At 37.3% G+C, this 12,012-nt stretch overlaps 1 protein-coding gene across 1 annotated transcript; it reads right to left on the bottom strand.

Moving 5' to 3' along the window:
- LOC140154879 (calmodulin) lies at positions 1-11,549 on the bottom strand. The gene is made up of 6 exons (XM_072177530.1): positions 11,434-11,549; positions 5,930-5,960; positions 2,960-3,103; positions 2,584-2,710; positions 1,274-1,389; positions 1-818 (listed from the first exon to the last, which is right to left on the bottom strand). Exons 1-6 carry the CDS (start codon positions 11,434-11,436, stop codon positions 790-792), a joined length of 450 nt encoding a protein of 149 aa, XP_072033631.1. The 5' UTR covers positions 11,437-11,549; the 3' UTR covers positions 1-789.
- Positions 11,550-12,012: the final 463 nt, after the last annotated feature.

The following is a 12,012-nucleotide window of genomic DNA, read 5'->3' on the forward strand; positions in this document are numbered from 1 at the left end:
TATTAATTGGGCACAAATTAATTTCTTTTTTGTACGCTCACGCAAATCTTATTTAGCGTCGACCCTGTGATTTAAAAAACTACTTTTATTAACTGCTGCTACAACTTTTATATTACTACAATGAAACTAAACAAAATTATTTTAGATTAGATTTTCCCTTCATATTGTAAATTCTCCAATTAAATTAATTATGCGAAATGATTTACCCCGAAATCTGTACACACCCATTAGTCTTTAACGATTATTAAAAAGACGCTGGCAGCCTACGCGGAACTCCGCACATGAAGCCACAGAGTTACCGGTTAAACAGCAACTCCGCACGTGCAACCATGGACACAGCATTAAACGGTAATCTGTAAGTGAAGCCACGGAGTTGCCAGTTAAACGGTAACTCCACTGGTGGAGCCATTGAATAACTGTTTAACCGGTAACTCCGAACGTGAACCAACGGAGGTACTGGTTAAATGGCAGTGAAGGAACTTCAAAGGTAGAGCCATGAGTTACCGGTAGTTTCATGGTAGGATCTTAAATGAGATGTCTCAACTTGTAGATATATATCTACATGACTTTCCAGTTCTTACCAACAAATAAATAATTATATACTTCGCATAAATGTTTATTTAAACCGAAAAATGGTGGTCATATTTGTCAAATGTTTGTAGTCTTCAGCCATCAAAAATACAGACAACATCATCGATGCTGATGTTTGCGTGGAATGTTGATTGTTGACAGTTTGGTCCAATGTACGTGTGTTTTATATGGTGTGTACTCTTGACGTACAAGGCTTCTTTATTTCGATGTCATCATTTTGACAAACTCTGCAAGAAACAAAGTACATTAAAATGAATCAATGACAGAAAGAATTCAATAAACAAAAAGCAATGCTGACAATCAATTAGTCATTCAATTGGAGTTTAATATTAGGCATGAGATGACACAGTTCCAGGTGAGTGAGAAAAAGTGTAGTGTTGAAGTTAAACCTCTTTTATTATTTATCTACCACTACGTACATGTATGAATATCCACTCGTATATCATGCATACATTAGTTATTATAGTAGGCCCGGATTTATCTTTTTCTGGCACTTTGAAAGCACGGATTGTGCTAGTTAACAGGCAAACAAAAATCAATTTTTGGTAGGTCTAGTGAAAAGGCACACAACACCATTTTGGGATACATGAAGCAAAATTGAAAGGACTTTTTGGCACATAAGCTGGAGGAGTGATGTTTTTGGCATACCGCAGGCATGGCAGGAGGCATAAAACATACTAACCTTCGTAGTTAACCTGGCCGTCTCCATCAATATCAGCTTCTCTGATCATTTCATCGACCTCTTCATCCGTCAGTTTCTCACCCAAATTTGTCATCACGTGTCTCAGTTCGGCAGCACTGAAATAAAAAATTATAGCATAAAATAATAAGCCATAAATAGCTTATTTAGTGGTCGAGCTGTGAGTTTTGCTCATTTTAAAACCAATGTATTTTGTATTTGGGTAAAAATTCCATCGAATTGTGTCATTATGTTCTAAATTGAAATTTGTCTGTAAGAAATCATTATAATTAAGCTGCAGCAAGCTGAAGTGATGTCTGATAAATAATTTGACTTCATTCGTATACGTGAGGTTCATACGTGTAGATTGTCCATTGAAATGTGTGTGATATTGACCATTATAAGATAGAGGTTGCGATTTCACACTTGGACACCAACGGCGTATTTTATTATAATTCTTCGCGTTATATTGACCCCTGCCCTTCCTCCCCATAGAGATTTTCCTTCAACATGTTAAATGCAGTTAGCCAGGACCCTCAGCTATCATAATCGGTCTGTTTGCCATTAATCTAGTGGTGGGTACGCTCATGTCTAGGGGTCAATTAAAGATCCTCACAAAGGTCAAATTTCAAACTTGATAAAATTTCTATCACCCCAGGGTTGTTTGTTTTGGCCACACAGGGGTTACAAACTTATCTTGCTCCAAATAAAGAATAGTTTGCACTACCATTGGCCCTATTGACCATGACCTATTTCTCGATGTTTGCAACCCAAGAGCATCAGTTCACTCAGGGGTAACAACACACAGTTCAATGAAATAACAGCCAAAACCAACATTTACATTCAGACATATTTACCATAAACAGTGAGGAAGTGGAATAAATTGTCGCAGGAAGTTATTAGCGCCCCGAAACACAACCAATTTAGAAGCAAATTTAGTGCGACTCATCCAGGGCCTGTTCGTCAGACTTCCCTGTGGAGTATGCGAGAGAATAACCACCAAGTACCAAGTAAGTAAGTTTCCTAGTGGCGTAACATCCTAGATGGTGAGAACCTTGCTTTATTTGACTTGTTCTTATATGACGCACAATTTGAGACCACTTTTCTTTTTAATTGGAGCACTTTTAGTTTCATACCCCTGTGTGGTCAACACCCCCCCGACTTTGACGTGAAAGGCACTTCCCTTGACATTAGGGGTTATTATAGGAACGGTTTATAGTACGCTTGTATTCGTCTGTATGCTGAAATCACGACAAAACTGATGTTTTGTTTTTATCTCATAACATTTCGTATCGGTGGTGTGGGTGTCTTACCTGATGTAACCATTGCCATCTTTGTCGAACACTCTGAAAGCTTCACGAATCTCTTCTTCTGAATCAGTTTCTTTCATTTTTCTTGCCATCATTGTGAGGAATTCTGGAAAGTCTATTGTACCATTTCCTGTGTATAGCAAGAAAACAAAAACAAAAAAACCTTGACTCGTTCGCTATACTATATGCGCATGACATGTCCTGCACAAGCCATGGTATGCGGCTTAAACTCTTGAAATTACGTTAATATAATGACACCTAGTTGAAAAAGAAGCATGCCTTTAGATTTGCGGCTTAAACTCTTGAAATTACGGTAAAAGCTTGATATCTCTCTACCCCATGATACTGAGTTGTAAAAGAAGCAATATTTTAGACTTACCATCGGCGTCTACTTCATTAATCATATCTTGCAATTCAGCCTCTGTTGGATTCTGTCCCAATGATCTCATGACTGTACCTAATTCTTTTGTTGTGATTGTACCATCCCCATCTTTGTCGAATAATGAGAAAGCTTCTTTGAATTCTGGATAACAATGAAATGATAATAAAGAACAACATGATTATTTAACATTTTTGTTGTCAGGGCCGGATTTACCATAGGGCCAGATGGGCCCGGGCCCAGGGCCCCCAAATGTTTGGGGCCCCCAAAATTGCCATGTGCAGTGTGCATCTTCCATTTTAGCCGAAATTTTTTTTTTTTCAAACGCTTCGCGCGCAATTGTCCTAGTAAAATCTAAAAATTTTGCCACTTGAGTGCACATGCCTTCCTCGCGGTGCGTTTGGGGGCCTCCAAAATTTGACCTGGCCCAGGGCTCCCAAAATGGTAAATCCGGCCCTGTGTACAGTACCGGTAGCGTGTGGATAAGGGAAGATCATGGGCGTACTAGGGCCACCGATCAGGGGGAGGGGACACAATCTTCAAATGGTCCAAGTGTTTCCTTAGGCAACAAAATGTTGTAGATCGTGCATGCTATTCTTTTTCCTTGATTGCTATTAGAAGACGAAGAATGTGAGACCATTTCCATCAAAATCGGAGAAAATTTTCGACGTGTTTGCTCATAACTTAGAAACAATAAGTCGAATATAGGTCAAACTATATATTTTCTGAATGATAACTCCCGGGGGGGGTGGAATCAACTTTAGAAGTGACGGGTATGTGCCTACCGGCGTCGTGAAGAAGGGGCCTATCGGGTACAAAGCGTTATTTTAAAAAAGGGGGGCATTAATTGGGTACAAACAAAATAAAAAAGGGGGTGATTGGGTATAATATTTTGAAAAAAGGGGGTCATTAGGTATAAGATTTCAAAAGAAGGGTCATCGGGTAGAAAATTTTGAAAAAATTGAGCAAAATTTAGAAAATGTTGGCATAATTTTGAAAAAATTGAGCACAATTTTAAAGTTTCGGCATTATTTTTTGGCATTTTGATGATGCTATTCTAGAAAATCTAGAAAAAATGGGGTCACTGGGTAGCCGCAACCAAAAAAAAGGGGTCACTGGGTATCCACAACTAAAAAAGGGGGTCACTGGGTAGCCACAACTAAAAAAAAGGGGTCATCGGGTATGACTTTTAAAAAAGGGGGGTCATCAGGTATAGTCGACTTCAAAAGAGGGGGCACATACCGTCACTCGGGACCGTCACTTCCAAAGTTGAGTGGGGGGGATAACTCCAAAGGTAGAGGAATAATTTGGAATTCGAGCAAGTTTAAAATTATTGGATTCTACAAATGGCTAAGCTAAACGTTGGCTAACGCACGTTATCCACGAAGAGAGTATAGATGCCATTATTATGACGTGTATTACCTTGGGCTCAATTGTGACGACTGCAAAATGGATTTGGCAAATACTGCAACATATTAAATCACAGATTCTGTGTTGAGAATCTCTGATTAAATAATGAAATTAAAAACAAACACACATTTGTACAGTACAATTAGGGGCTGTGCAATAATTATGTGTACCCCGTGGTGGTGAATTCGCAAAGTGGTCTGCCAAATATCGCTTGCCCCCCCTTTGACCGTGCCAAAAATCTTTCCCTCCCCTTTTGACGTGCCAACCCCCCTCCCCTTTACTGACGCGCCAAAAAATCTTTGCCCCTCCTCTTTACACACTAAGAATTCTGGGAACCCGAATTTAAAACCTTAAATTGTCTTATCGTGATAATGCGAACAGGAAATTTTGCATATTTGAATGTGCTCCTATTGATTTCCTACACCTTTTTAGGGCGTAATATAGAAACGGTGCCCAAAATTTATGTGCAAACAATCGCTTGCCCCCCTCCCTTTCGACCTGCCAACAAATGTTTGCCCCCCCCCTTTGGCCTGCCAAAAATGTTCCCCCTCCTTTACCCGGGGGGATCACTCACATAAATGGTCTGTACGCATGCGTGACCAAAAAACAAGTAAAGGGTTTTTTTTTTAGGCAAGGCAAGTTACGCGCATGACGCGTTTAGGGTCTAAAAAACAGTGATTTTCAAGAATAAGGGAATTTTTCTGAAACTGGACAACTTGTTTAGGGTACCTTTTCAAATTTTTGGTAAATTATGAGTCCAAAAAGGGTACATTTGTTGCATTTTCACCAGCCAAAATCTCATTAGGGGGTAAATTCTACACTAAATTACCTTATTAAGGGGCTAAATTTGCTGGTAGGGTAAAACTCGTTTAGGGGGTGTTTGAAAAAAATTTGGTCACGCATGCGTACACTGTCATATTTGAGTGCCCCCCGGGCTCCTTTATAATTCACCACCCCGGGGTACACATAATTCGTCGCTGTTTTGGCATATTGTCGTATGACGAAAAATGCAGTTTTGAGAAAATCGCATTTATAGTTTTTCAAATTTTTGAAGACCCACTGGAGACCACCAAAGTAAAAAATGTTTATTATTATCAAAGAATATAATCAATAATATAGTTGTCTTTGTTCTCAACATAATACAAACTTTTTATTCATTCACTAATTAGAAGTAATTAATCTGCAAACTCGTACAGTAATCATGCCAAAATATGCACAATTGACAACCTATATTAATATATGATACGCCATGTGATACGACAGTATGCCAAAACAACAGTCAACTGTAGTTACACGGTGGTCTACGGCGACGTATCATGATACGACTATGATACGACTGTGTGCCAAAACACAGAATAAAAAACATGTCGTATCATACTAATTAGTGCCATATCTTATTAACTAATTACATTTAGGTCGCAAAACTTTGTGAATATATATATAGAGTTTCATTCATAGATTTTGAAAGTTTATATTATAACTCATTTTGCCCAAAAATCGTCATACGACAGTATGCCAAAACAGCGTCGAATTATTGCACCACCCCTTATTTTATCTCACCTGCAATTTGTTCTTCTGTCAATTGATCAGCCTGTGTTTAACAAACAAACAGAAATATATACATCATTGATAACATGCTCAAACATTGATCGGATAAGGTATCGGATAGCAACGTTTGCACAGTATATTTTGCATTAAGCATTTTGTGAAATTAAATAATTTAATATCAGTGTCAGCGGCAGTTTATTAAATTTATAACTGTGATACCACCTTTTATTTCAAAATGGCTGCCATATTGTATGCTATGAAATACCGGTAGTTTACACCGTTCATATTCCTGAAATTGTGTACCCATCACTAGATTTGGATAAAATGATTCCCACTACCATACTCATATTTGTAATATAGTAATTTATTGTTTATATCATTGTGACATGAACAATAAAGGCAACTGCTGATTTGTAAATGGCAGCCATTTTCAATATTTTTAGAAAGCTTGAGTTTGAAACACCTTGAAAAACATTACTAAACTTGGCTTCATAGGCCTATACTTCATAATTAAAATTTTAGGAATATGAATGGTTTAAACTATTTCATAGCATTCTTCTGATACAGTATAATGAAGGAATAACAATATGGCAGCCATTTTGAAATAAATGCTTGATGCTTGATGCTTGATGTCTTAACTCCTAGAAAGCTTCCACTTGTCCAAGGAGACGGACGAAATCGTGCTGTGCAGATGTGCGGGTGCGAAGAATAGAAGACTAGAAGTGCAAGTAAAAAATATCCTCATCTTTAAAGCTGATGATGGGTGGTGGTTGGCTACATTGCTCTCACCGCTGGAAGGGCTGCTGCCTGGAATGCTGCGACTGATGGTGCTATCACTGCTTCCAACGGGAGTCTATTCCAAAGTGGAATGGTGCGGATGAAGAAGGAGAACTTATATGTGTCACGAGAAGCTTGTATTGGATGATAACGGAGGTGATGGCTTGATCTGACTGGTAGTGGGTGAAGCTGAACACAAGGTGGAAAACTGACATTGATGAGGTTGTAGTGGAACTTGAAGAACATGGTGCATTGGTGGAGTATTCGCCGGGTAACTAGTTGATCAAGATCAAGTTGTTGTAGAAGAGGTGAGATACTTGCTTTACGGTCATAGACACCACAGATATAACGCACAGCCTGGCGCTGGACCGCCTCCAGAGAGTAGATGTTTTTTGCAGTGTCTGGACTCCATGCTGCCGCCGCGTACTCCAGCTGGGGACGAACCAGGGTTTGGTATGCTTTCAGCTTGATGTTTTGTGAGCATGGTCCCATATTTCTTCTGATGATTCCTAGAGTACTGCAGGCCTTTGATCTAATTTTGGCAATATGCTGGTTCCACGTTAAGTCACTGGAGATGGTGACACCGAGGTACTTATGGTTAGATGTTCTTTCTATGTCTTGTTGCGCAACGTTGTAATTGAAAAGGCTGGGTTTGGTCTTACGAGTTATGGTGAGAAGTTGGCATTCGGAGGCGTTGAAGCTCATCTGCCAGGTATCTGCCCATTTGAACACTGTATTGAGATCTTGTTGTAATATATCATGATCAGCATCTCCTTTAATTTCTCTATACAAAACGCTGTCATCAGCAAACAGTCTGATGTTAGACTTCACTTCATCTGCTATGTCATTGATGTACACAAGGAAAAGTGTCGGTCCCAATACTGACCCTTGTGGAACGCCTGATTTTACTGGCGACCACGGTGAATGCACACCGTTGACACTAAAGGCCGGTTCAAAGTGTATATTCGAAGGCGAATATTCGGCTTCGAATACTTTTTGGTCGTCAAAATATATGCGGCTTCGAATATAAAACTATGAACCGGAGAAAGATATATTTCTACAATTCACAGCGTTGCCCGACTGTTAACAAGTATTGCCCGTTGACCTAGGTAAGTAAAAATTAGAGAATTTCTTTAACGTAGTCAATACAATAATAGGTAAACTCAATATTGAACTACTGTCATGATTTAATGTCTGTAAAATAAAAATGAATAAATTAATTAATAAGTTAATAAAGAAATAAATAAGTCAATAAATAAGTCAATAAGTGGCCATGCGTTATAAGTGGAGATGTAACATTTTGGGGTTCATAATATAGCCCTTTACCCCGGGGAGGCCTACAGCCTATGTAGTTAAATTTGGTGTCAAACTAAAGCTTGTGATGAGACCAATACAGTAAGCATAATAAATGTTGTAAAAATTATTAACATTTGAATAATTAGTATATAATTAGCATAATTTGCGGGGTGGAGGATGATCAGGAGGAGCAAATTGAATATAAGTGACCCCCAGTGGTCATATAATGCAAGAGGGCCATTTCTTTTTTCACATTTTGTTTACAATTCACTTTAAACTGCATACTTTAACTTCATACAATCATATTCCAGATAATTTAATCAAGTATAACATTATAATTATAATTATAGGCCTATAAATAGTAATGCGTTGAGTTTTTAAAAAGTAATATCAACCTTTTTTCTTTCTTTTTGAAATGACATACTCGTTACAAAAACAAATCAGCATGGAAAACATTTTTTTCGTCAGAGGCAGATATTTGGTCTATTCAGTGTCATAAAGCTACAAATAGACGATCTTTTAGATTCATTTTTAAATGGCTTTTTCTTTTTCAACCTTATTGTTTGTATTTGTAATGTTCACACAATCTGATAATGTCCCAACTTATACCTAATGTGAATCGAGCCATTTAACATGTGCTTGTAGGACAACGGTTTTGAATTAAACATGTTAATTGCGATATTTTAATTCCCCTAGAACACCACAGTTAAGCGTCAAGTCCAAAATTGTAAGTGGGTTTTCTTTTATTTTACCTCATTATTTCGTTAAAATTACTCGAAAACCCTCCTAAGAGTTGTTACTGATATACATTTCATAATTTTGGGCAAAGAATAGCCAAATAGTTGACCGAAATCGTATATTTGCACCAATATTTGACTGAAATCGTATATTAGCATTACCGGCCCTTCGTGACTTTATTGCAAGCCAAAGTGCTGCTAAATGTGAAACGAGATTACTTGAAATATATATTTCAAGAGTTGAACAAGTTTCAACTCTACGAATATATTTCTGAAATATGTCTATCTGATTGGTTGATGGTGAAGAGGATTACGGCATCCTCAAAGTCTCTTGCTGTAATTCTCTAATCGATATCTATTATAGGGCCGATCTTTTGAAATCCATACAACCGTGTCAAATGAAATAGTCTCGGATCATAATTTGTGCACGATACAACGTTGATACTTCAGATTTCGGAATTTTATTTAAAATAGGCATAAATCACCTTGAACAGGTTGAATGCTGGCAAAAGTAGATAAAATAATTTACATTAATCAGTGTCCTGGGCCAGGATAACATGTCGGACTCCTTCGAACTCTAAAACAATACTTCACCAAATGTCCTTGCTTTCATTTTCTCATTTAATTTATTTTTTTTAATTAATTTCTTTATTCACTGCCTAGGCCTATGCCCGGGGCCTATGTGGTAAATCCGGTATTGCCAAATATTTCTCGTCCATTACCCGTGTTAATCTATTTATTTATTAAAATGCACCATCTATTAAATTCCTGTAATACAATGTATAGTCATAGTGTATTTGATAACAAAGTTGTTTTTATTTTTGATTGGAATTTGGGGTTCCATAGATTTACAAGGGGTCAGTTTTTACACGATTTCATTATATAAAATATGTTTGGGCATGGCGGAATTAGTATATGATTAAAAATTGACATACTCTTAGGCCCCCTTTTCTAATGTTTGTACATTGTTAATATTAATATTAATGTACAAAATGCAAACGAATGTGTATATATATTTGATTGTTTTGTAAACATTAATTTTGATGTTTACTCATAATTATGTCTGGAAAGTCAGGGAAAAAAAGGAGTATCGATATTTCCTGGGAAAGTGGATCAGATGAGCAGTGAGTAAAAACATTCGCTCTAAATGTTTATTTGATTTTTATTTTTTTATGAATTTATTAGGCCTACTGGTAAAGTGCAGAAAAAAACTCCAAACGCACTCTAGGATTTTTCATCAGCAGCAGTAGAAATTTTTCTTGCATAGATTTTCGGGTGATCTCACTTGGATTTAGCAAACAATGAACCGTTCACTTGTACATTTGTAGGTTATGTTTGTAAGCCTAAATATCATATTATTTGCATAAAACATAACTTACCATCACCATGTACCACAGCATTGGAATGCTATTGCCTGCCAGGCATTTTTCTTTTTCTGGACGTCTTTATATAGTCCCTTACTTTTATGTCATATAAAATGGGTACGCTTGTACCGCACTAATAACGTTTTCTTTCAGTCCGTTATCAGCCATTTTGGAACTATCCAGGCGTATTTTGCACAACTGTGCAGGTTAATTTTCATTGGGGATTTTTGAAATCATCGTTCGTCGAACGATATTCAGGTGACCTCGAGCCTTTCATATAAATCAATAGTATCTCGCTATCAGTTGCGCGATATTTAATCCGATTCAACTCGGGGTGTCATCATATTTTATTCGTTGTCGTATATATTTTGACGTCACAAAAAGTATTCGACAACGAATATTCGCCTTCGAATATTCACTATGAACCGACCCTAACACACTGCTCCCGCGATCCCGGTTATTAAGGAAGGCTTGAATCCACCTCAGTGTATTTCCTCGAATTCCATAGTAATAAAGCTTAAGCGCCAACCTCTGGTGTGGTACTTTGTCGAAATGGTGGATGCTACTTGTGCATGCCCGCAAATTTCAGGAAAAACGAAGTTTGAGAAAGTGCAAAAAAAGATGCCTTAAAAATCCAACATGGCCGCCGTTACCATGGCATCCGGTGATGACGCGACCTTTACTTCGCATCTTTACTTTAGAATATCACTTTTGAGTGTTGTCTTCCCCTTATGGGTTTTTACAATCACTCCCCATACATAACGTAGGCCAGATGTAGGCCTACTAGGTAAATCATCATGGACATAAAATAAATGGGTGCCTCACAGAAAATCAGTGTAGGGTGTGCCGTCGGGAATGTGCATCTGACATACACTGAAAACATAAGTTAGTCAAAAAAAGGGTCTTATTTAACTAATTAAAAATTAGTCATACAAGATATACATGTAATTCTTTTATTCAAGAGTACTGAAATTCAGATTTTTGATAAATAATTAGTCATTTAATTAGTCATTCAATTAATAATCAATTAGTAATGCACGTAAATGACTAATTAAATCGCGATAAATCGTGAAGTCATAAATTCGTCATTAGTCATGCGATTTCTTATTCTTTACAAATTGAATATTATAAGTCATAAAAGTATGTTGAAATGATGTAAATTAATGTGAAATGATATTACTGTTCTTTTAGCATTATAAATACATAATTTCAGTACTCTTGAATAAAAGAATTACATGTATATCTTGTATGACTATTTTTTAATTAGTTAAATAAGACCCTTTTTTTGACTAACTTATGTTTTCAGTGATAGGCCTATATAATTTCTTGTTAAAACACTTACCATGATGTTTGAGTGATAAGATCCGGATCCGAACTTGCCCAAAAATGTGATGTACGCCTACTTCATGTGATGTGAATAACCTATTCTGCACTCTGCAATGTTTACACCCACATCTAACTTTCACTGCATGCTGACTTCTGTATCAAGGATAAAGTACCGGCACATTTTAGACTGTGGTTTACACCCAAGCGAACCTCTTCCGAGCTATGAAATGGCGATAATGCAGTATACTACTATGTAGCCTACGGGTCATAAACCAGAGTCCACTTCAAAAGTTCCGGTATGATAGACGTCCCTGAAATAATGATCTTTTTATGATCATTTATTCATACATCATATCGACCTGAATGAGGTATCTATCTAATAGCGTTGTTGCGGCTCCCGTATGCTTATGCACCGTAGATTTTGATGAATAGACTGACGGTTAAAAGTCAATCAGCTGTATAATTTGAAGTACTCAACCTGCGTGACACACCACGAAGAGCGTGCTGATATAAATCAATAAATCCCACTTGAAATCCAATCCAAAGTCTATACACATAACAATGAGAGGGTTTGTGCATCGATGCATATATAATA

The sequence above is a fragment of the Amphiura filiformis genome, chromosome 6 (assembly GCF_039555335.1).
Source record: "Amphiura filiformis chromosome 6, Afil_fr2py, whole genome shotgun sequence".
In the NCBI taxonomy this organism is placed as follows: domain Eukaryota; kingdom Metazoa; phylum Echinodermata; class Ophiuroidea; order Amphilepidida; family Amphiuridae; genus Amphiura; species Amphiura filiformis.

Coding starts and splice junctions, on each gene's coding strand:
- LOC140154879 (XM_072177530.1), bottom strand. Junction 3,104..5,929: donor GACAGAAGAACAAATTGCAG/GTGAGATAAAAT, acceptor ATTGTTATCCAG/AATTCAAAGAAGCTTTCTCA. Junction 819..1,273: donor CGGCCAGGTTAACTACGAAG/GTTAGTATGTTT, acceptor TGTTTCTTGCAG/AGTTTGTCAAAATGATGACA.